This window comes from Nicotiana sylvestris, chromosome 5, assembly GCF_000393655.2.
Source record: "Nicotiana sylvestris chromosome 5, ASM39365v2, whole genome shotgun sequence".
In the NCBI taxonomy this organism is placed as follows: Eukaryota; Viridiplantae; Streptophyta; class Magnoliopsida; order Solanales; family Solanaceae; genus Nicotiana; species Nicotiana sylvestris.
In genome coordinates this window covers 88,616,227-88,625,389 of record NC_091061.1, presented here as the reverse complement: position 1 = coordinate 88,625,389, position 9,163 = coordinate 88,616,227, and the positions used below count along the sequence as shown (strand labels likewise).

The 9,163-nt window shown below is 37.4% G+C and overlaps 1 protein-coding gene across 1 annotated transcript; it reads right to left on the bottom strand.

The window, feature by feature from the left end:
- Positions 1–338: 338 nt before the first annotated feature.
- LOC138868946 (uncharacterized) lies at positions 339–695 on the bottom strand. The gene has a single exon (XM_070146526.1). It carries the CDS (start codon positions 693–695, stop codon positions 339–341), a length of 357 nt encoding a protein of 118 aa, XP_070002627.1.
- Positions 696–9,163: the final 8,468 nt, after the last annotated feature.

Below are 9,163 nucleotides of genomic sequence, written 5' to 3'. Positions count from 1 at the left end.
CATGAGTATAAGTCTAAAATGATCATACAAACCTATTAGAATCATCAAAATACCTATCTGAGGCCATTTACCAACAATGTTGACCGTGATCAACTCTCACCATTATCAAGTTCAAAAATCAAGGTTTCTTTAAAAAATGCATGTAAACTTTTCAGAAATCAAAACGATCCATGCACATATGTCAAAAATCATTAATTAAAGCTATGTAAGGTCTCAAATCACAAAATGAGAAGCTAGAACTCAAAATGACCCATCAGGTAATTTCATTCTCCATCTCTAAAAAACACATCCGTCCTCGAAGAACATTGAAATGTACCTGAACTGGTAAATAGATGCAGTTATGTACTCCTCATATCAGACTCAGATTCCCATGTAGCCTCCTCAGTCGGCTGATCTTTCCAAAGCACATACATGGAAGGAACATCATTAGATCTCAATTTTCGAACTTGCCGATCTACAATAGCTACCGGATCTTCTTCATAAGTTAGATTCTCATCAAGTTGCACTGTGTTAAATTCCAATATATACGACTTGTCTTCATGATACTTCTGAAGCATAGAAACATGAAATACTGAATGTAGCCTTGCTAGTTTAGGAGGCAATGTAAGCCTATAAGCAACATCCCCCACTCTCTTTATGATTCCAAATGGGACAATAAACCTTGGCCTTAACTCTCCCTTCTTTCCAAATTTCATGACGCCCTTCACAGGCAAAAAATTCAAAAGTACCTTTCTCGCCTTCCATTAAAGCAACATCACAAACCTTCTTGTCTGCATAACTCATGTGCCTACTCTACACTATCTAAAGGCAATCCTGGATCTGATTCACCTTATCTAGCGCATCATGAACCAAGTCTGTACCAAACATCCTAGCCTTACTAGGCTCTACCCAACCAATAGGAGAACAACACTATGTACCATATGAAGCCTTATATGACGCTATTTGTATGCTGGACTGGTAGATATTGTTATAGGAAAACTCCGCCAATGGTAGAAACTAGTCCCATTGACCTCTAAAATCAATAACATAGGCGCTCAATATATCCTTAAGGATTTGGATAATCTACTCGGACTGGCCATCCGTTTGAAGGTGAAATACAATATTGAGCTCCAGGTATGTGCCCAACTCTTGATGAACAGCTCTCCAAAAGTGCAAAGTGAACTAAATGAGACGATTCGAGATGATAGAAATGGGCACACCATGCAAGCGTACAATCTCCCTAATATAGGTGTGATCCAACCTCTTTGATTTATAAGAAGCATCACCCGAATGAAATGCACAGATTTGGTCAATCTGTCCACAATGACCCTATAACAACCTGACCAGTCGTTTTGAGTTTTAGAATTTTATTAGGTGGTTTGAAACATTGAGTAGCTTCATAATATGTATTATATTTTTCATGATTGGTTGATTTTGATTTTCAAATGGTTCAGGATTGATTTGGAATCTTGACTCTCGATTTGGAATCTTTAAGTTGGAAAAGTTAACCAAAGTTTGACTTTTGGATAAACGGATTCGGAATTGGGTTATGATAGTTCGAATAGGATCGTATGATGATTTTGAACTTGTATGTATGTTCGGATTTGGCTTTGTATGTTCCCAGGATGATTTGGCTCTTTTTGTTGAAAGTTGGCAGTTTGAAGAACTTAAGAACTCATAAGTTTGACCAAGATTTGACTTTGATGTTATTAGATGCCAATTGGTGTTTCGAGACTTTGGATAGGTTTATATAGTTGAATTAAACTTGTATGCAAAGTTTGGAAGTAATTCGAAGTGTGTAAGTGTGATTTGAACACTCTTTTGAAGGAACAAAAACTTAACAACTTAAGAGAAATTCTATTCGGCTTGAGCCTCGATTCTTTGTTGTGATATTCCTGTTGGCTTTTTGATGCTTTGGATAAGTTTGGATGATGTATTTGAACTTGTTGGTACTGGATGAGATCTCGAGGGGCTCAGATGTAATTTGGGTCATTGGTTGAGAGACTAGTTAAGTTAAGGGTTTGGAATTTGATCATGGTCAATATCGGGTCATGATAACCTCTTTTCGGTATTTTGAGTAAGCGAGTAGGTTCATAGAGTGTTTTTATGATTGAAATGTATATATGGTTTGTATCTCGGAGGTTCCAAATGAGTTTTGGGGTGCTAAAACGAAGTTTTTTCAATTTATGATTTTTCTGGTGTAAATAATTATGAAAATACTAGTTATGTTCCTGAAATTTTTAGACTTCCTTTAAAATAACATATCTCCCTCATTTTAAGGCCAAATTGGATGATTCAAACGGATATTTTGGGTGTAATATCACAAGGATGATGTTGGGCTTATCAAATGTGAGTTTCAGGATCATCTAACAACTGATTCGGGCTGGAACAAATGCTGTATTTTTTTGTTACTTATTTCGAGATTTAGTTATTTTTTCTCTCAAAATTTTAGAACTCAGGAAGAGGCGATTTTTGAGGGAGTTTTCATCTACTTCATTGGGGAAAGTAAACCTAACTCGAATTTATGATTATAACATGTATCCATAAATAATTTGGCGCTAAATCAAGGAATATTAAAGAAGAAAATAGGATATTCACTTGAAAGATAAGAAAGTGTATTTTAGAGGGTTTTGGCAAAACTTTTCTAAAGTGAAAAATGGAGATTTTAACCCCGATTTGGAGTTGGGTTTTGATAAACTTATATATTTGGACTTGTATTAAAATGGGTGTTCGGGATTTGTGAGTTATGTTGGGCTCGGAGATGCGGGCCCGAGTTGACTTTTTGGGTTGACGTGAGTATTTGATTAAATACCCGACCTTTATCATTTAGGTTTTATTTCTATGGAATTATTTGATGTTATTGAGTTCTTTTAGTTAGATTTGAGGCGTTCAGAGGTCTATTCACATGGGAAGGCATTTTTAAAGTATTAATTTGGCTTGTTTGAGGTAAGCCTAACTTTGTTGAGGGAAATTTTTTCTAATAAAATAATATTATTTGCTACATGAAAGGGTGATGTATATGCACGGTGATGAGCGTATATGCATGTGTCATGGTTATCCATGTTCGGGGTGGATTTTATGATTTCTTGTGCCTTGTTGGACTTTGTGTTTTTCTTAGCTCATGTTTTACCTGACTTCGATAGTAGTGTGAGAACAAATTTCAATGCTGGAGTCCATGCTTTAGATTTCTACAACTTGATTAAATATGCTGGATTCATTGTGAAACTGTTGATGTGCTCAATTAGGTCATAACCATACCTAAATCACGAATACATGTTACTCTAGAGATATTTGGGATCCATATTTATGTTGAAGATCATGTTTGAGCTTTGTTGAGATACTTGAACAATGGGGTTCTTGAAGTTTATCGATTTGTTATTGGTGCAAAACCTGTGATTGTCGTTCACGTGGTGTATTTTGCTTAACCATTCTTCTTGATGCTATCCATGCCTCCTACCTTGCTTGTTGTTGATGTATACCTGCTTGGTGAGGAAGAGTGAAAATCATGCAGGGTGATGTCGTGCCATTGTTTTTACATTATCATGTGGGGATGAGAGTAAAAATACGAAGGATGATGTCGTGCCATTATTTTTACATTATCATATGAGGATGAGAGTAAAAGCACGAAGAGTGATGTCGTGCCATTATTTTTATATTATCATGTGAGAAAGTGAGTAAAAGTACAAAGGGAGATTTTGTGCAATTATTTTTATATTAAAATGTGAGGATGAGAATTCGTGGCATGAAGGGTGTTTCCGTCAGGGCGAGGATGAGAGACATGCATTATAATTTTGTTATCTTTCCCTTGTGGATACATTTGCGCCTTTATCCTAAGTTGATTTTGTTAAACGTATGCTTTCTATGTTGCTTGTTGTTATCACGTCTTTGCCTTTTACTTTATTTGTTATTGTTCTATCCATTCCTTCTTACGGTTTATATTTTAACATTAATGCTTTCTTTCTTGTTTGCTATATTTACATCTATGTTTTCGCTCATTTGTCGTTGTTTTATCTAAACCATCTACTTTGTTTGTTATTGCAATTTATGTTCTCCTGCCTTATTTTCCATCATTACTTTTGTGCCTCCTACCTTGTCTATTACCGTTATCCATATGATTCTGCCTTAATGGTCACTTTTATCTATCTACCTTCTACTTTGTTGTTACTGTTCTGGTATTTCTTCTACCTTGTTGGTACTGTTATACATATGTTTGGTGAGGATGATCTAAATGCACGAAGGGTGTTGCCATGCTAATTTATTTGACATACAAGCATATATTTGGTATGGATACGGTAAATGTACGAATGTTGTTGTCATGACATTTGATTGGATATCTTGAACACATTCCTCATTGTCACGCCCCAACCTTGTGGAGCGCGACCGACACTCAACCAAGATATCCCGATCGAACGAGCCTACACAATGTTGTCTATCCAACTCACCCATGAATAAAGGGAAGATACCTTTCATTAATTAGACAATAAGAGGTCATGTGAACAATACCAGTTCATTGACATAAGTTGCGTCATTAGCAAGTCTCCTAAATAGTACACTATACAATCGTAGTTGAAGTGGAACAGGTATGATACAATTTCAACACTTTTAGTTTAACTTTCCCAAAACAAGGTACAACCCACACTATGTCTACGGAGCCTCTAAACGAAACAAAAGAATGTTACGACAGGGCCGGCAACAAGTCCCCGACTATACCTCAAAATGCAATACATAAGGGACAAGAGATACAACACCTCGGAATGTAGTGGGGCTCACCAAATGGGTGTACTGCAATCACTGCTCAATACCGCATGTTGTGGGACCACCTACATCTATTAAAGATGCAACAACCCGGGCAAAAGGTACATTACTACATATGGAATAGTACTAGTATGAAAAACTAAACAGCCCCTCAAAAGAACGAGTAATAGTACAATAAGAACTAAAAATGTAATCAATGAGAGACTCAAACAATATTAAAGTGTCAAGTAAGGAGAAAGGATAAATTTCAAGCAAGTTTCAACATTTTAAAATGGGTGGTCTTTAGTACCGATACACTACCGTGCTTTTCGCACGGAGTCCAATCTTAGCCCGATCGACTAAGACGTCTCGCCCCGAGATGCCCACTTACAATACCACCATCTGCGCATCATGGCGTCCGATCTCAGCTCGATCGACTAAGCTATCTCACCATAATACCGTGTGGGTCAACTCACCTCTTTCACTAGCAATCATCTCATCCCATTTAAGGGGAATTATCTCACTACATCAATTTCATCCCTTGTTCGGGAAAAACTCTCACCACCTCACACAAGGATTTTACCCCTCACTCACTCCTATACCGGCACATGTAGTTTTGAGGCCAATTTATTTTAACCTACCCTTCCTCGGTCTCTAAACGATACTACCAAACATTTATTATATAAATGGTTTACAACTCATTTCATGATCTTTCACACATCTTTCAATTTCATTGGCACTAGTGGCCACAATTTTAATATCATTCTCGGCACGTTGGCCGTATTTCACATTTCATATGCACCCTATAACTTTCAAGAATTACCATGGATTATCATTAATAAAAGAATTTCAAATCAAGACTTTAAGCACATATATGAGGTTTCGGCTCATTTGGGCATTTTATCAAGCACTAGGTGTGCATTAAGGTTTCAAGGTCCTTCTATGGTGGGCTCCTTTACCCCATAATCAATCCCTACATCAATAGGCCACCCACAATTACTCCACAAACTCCCTACCACCTTTATTAATACATGCATGCATAAATAACAACTCTTATCCTCAAAACCTTCTTCCCCATTACCTAATCCTAACCCAAATTTCCAAATTGAAGGCTAGGGCTAGAATCTTACCTCTTGGATGAAGACCTTGTGAGTTTTCCTTGTGAATTCTCCAACTTTATGAAAGGATTAATAAGCAATTATCTTAGGGACTTCCTCTCTCACTCTATGACACTTCCTCTCTCTAGAAATATCACACTTTATCTTTACGAATTGTCCCTAACGACTATATACCGATATAGGGTTAGGCCATGAAATTAGAAAAAAAGAAGCCTTGATGTATATCTATGGTCGCATATGTGACCACATAACACTTCTGCGATCCGCGAAATGGAACTCATAATGGCCCTCCAGAACTGGGCACTTTGTGCAGGAATGCGACAGGTCTACGGTTGCATAAAGGACCGTAGAACCTCCGTCCAAAATTTCTCATGCTGGCTTTTGCGATAGATGTGTGGCCCGTGAAACAATTATGGGGTCGCATAGTTGACCGTAAAACAATCTTCAAAATTTGCCCATTTCTCTACTTCACTTTGCGGCTGATCTGTGGTCTAGAGATCAGTTGTGCGGTCGCATAATGGACCGCAGTAATGCCATGTTCTGCATAGGGGTGTGCATTCGAATCGGTTTATCGATAAATCAAATCGATTATTTGTTATCGGTTTATCGATTTATCGATTTCGATTTCAAAATTTTCCTTATTGAGTTATCGATTTCGATTTTGATTTTGTCCTCTTCGGTTATCGGTTTATCGATAAACCGATAAGATATACTAAATTTTTTTTTTGTTTTTTTTTTACCCTTATTCTATAATACCCTTTCCTTTACCCTAAATCCCCCTAACCCTATTATTTCATCTACCACATTTAAGGAATGATCATATTTAAAGCTCAAGGGAATGAAGTTCAAATTAATGGAAAATAGAATTAGCCGTGATGATGTATATTTTTATACCGTTGGAGTGTTGGTGGCATACATCCCTTACTTTAGTTTCGTTGCATGTTCTTGTTGACACATTTTTTATGTTATAAACGGTATTCGTCTTATTTTAACTTCTTTTTGTCCATATTAGTTAGGCGTGTTTATAGCGATATATTTTTCGTGGAATCCCGCAAATTTTATAATTGGTGTAATCGATAAGCCCCAAAAATCAATAAATGGAAATCGAAAAAATCGAAACCTTATTGAAACGATAACTATAAGCATAATTACAAATTGATAATCGATAAGTAATTATCGATAAGAGTCAAAATCGAATCGATAAATCGAATGCACACCCCTAGTTCTGCAACAATTTTTCTACAACCTCAAATGCGTTATCCCACCTTGGCACAATGAAACCCTGGGTTTAAGGTGAAATTTTACGGGGCCTTACATCCTCCCCCGCTTAGGATCATTTGTCCTCGAATAAGTGTCTAAATTCACCATTAGCATCAACTGTGACCCAACTATTACTTTACACACCATCCGTTCCAAATTTTGGCTAACTCTTTAAATTTCCAAAGATTTCACCAGAGTCTCTGATCGTGGCCAACCCTGCACTACTATTGAGTAGCAAGAGAGGTCGAAACAGCTTTTACCCAATTAAGGTCGGGATCGATTTCCACAAGGAGCTAGAAGTTGGAGTCGGGTATCTATCTAAAGCGGAGTTGTGTATTTGATCCAAATTGCACTTCTAAACATTTTTGGGTTTTTGTTTTACTTCTAATTATATAAAACTACAATGCTCAATTAAACTAAAATAAGCTAAGATTAAACTATTGCGAGTTGTTCAAATAGTTAAAAGGCACTAGGGTAGTGACTTTCGCCTAGGTGGTCAATTGACGGATACTTGGGTCTAAAGCTAGATTGTCACATTTGGGGAGTATGATATAACCATTGCACGATTCTACTCACTCTACACCTCTCGGTAGTTCGAGTGATTTTGCCCGAATTAACTTTCTCAAGACCAATTGGGTATGCAAATTTACACAAGCAATCAAGGTTCAAGTCGGGTATTACTATCTCTATGTTTAACGTTTTTATTGGGGCTATCAATTTCTTGAGTACGCCCCAATTCCTTATTGGACCAATTTCAGAGACTTAGGCTCTCTTTTTCAAGAAGAGCAAAAGTCAGCTAAAGTGTTTGCAACCACTAATTCAGCAATTAAGCATGAAATTAGTCCAAATATCAAACACCCATAGCTAATCAAGCCTTAAAACACAAGACCCATCAATTGCCCACACTAGGGTTGAGACACAACCCTAGCTTATGGGTCTAGCTACTCATAAATAGAGAATAAAACAAAGAAATAGATGAAGAAAAACTCATATTATTTAATTACTAAATTAAACTAGAAGATTCAATGTTGAAATGAAGCTAAAATTACTCAAAACAGCTAAAAAATATAGAAGTCACGAGTGTAGCCCAGTACAAAAACTATCTGATGACCTAAAACTAGGAATATAAACTATTATACTAAGCTGAAAAATCTGGACAAAAATACCTCTGCGGGGTTAGTGCGGACCGCACAAAATCACGTGCGGCCGCGCTAGGGATCTAAACTTGAATAAATGGCTCTCTGAACTCGAGCAATGCAGACCACACAGAATCGAGTGCTGTCGCGATGGCTTCTAGTGCGGTCCGTATGAAATGGAGCGCAGACCGCATTGGGCTTCAAACTTGGAATTGGCAACTCTCTGAACATTGGCTCTGCAGACCGCACTAAATCGAGTGCGGACATATTGATCCCAATGTGGACCGCACAAAACCTCATGCGGCCGTATTGCCTTTTTGCCTGAATAACAACCTCTCTGAACCTTACTTGTGCGGACTGCACAGAATGGTGTGCTTCCGCACTAGCACTGTTTTGCCTAAGCTTGTCTTGTCTTGATACTTGTGCAAGTTTCACTCCTTTTTGAGCTAATCTTTGACATCTTGTCATCTTGTTGATCAAACCTGCAATCAAGCACAACTTGTGAGCCTTTTTGGGATTATTTTGTACACATTTCTAATCAAATCTTTAGCATGAAGGAGTACAAAATGTATCAAAATCCCTAGTTATCAACTCCCCCAAACTTAAGCTTTTACTTGTCCTCAAGCAAACAAAATAAGACCTACCCCTTAACAGAGAATCCAAGAAAATTCAGCTGTCCTAAAGTGACCTCATCTAGCATCAATTGGGACTAACAATTGCTCTCAATACAAATGAATCATTAACAATATTTACTCTTTTAAACACCATGGATTAAGTGCGACACAAGAGCATCAAGAGTTGACTCAGCACATCAAAGAACTCTTTCTATTACTTTGGTCATTGTGGAACCCAAACTCACACATCCTCAGCTCTCCCTAAGCAAACCTCACCTTTAGAATAGTAGCACATAGAATGAGGTTAATGGAAAATCACTCA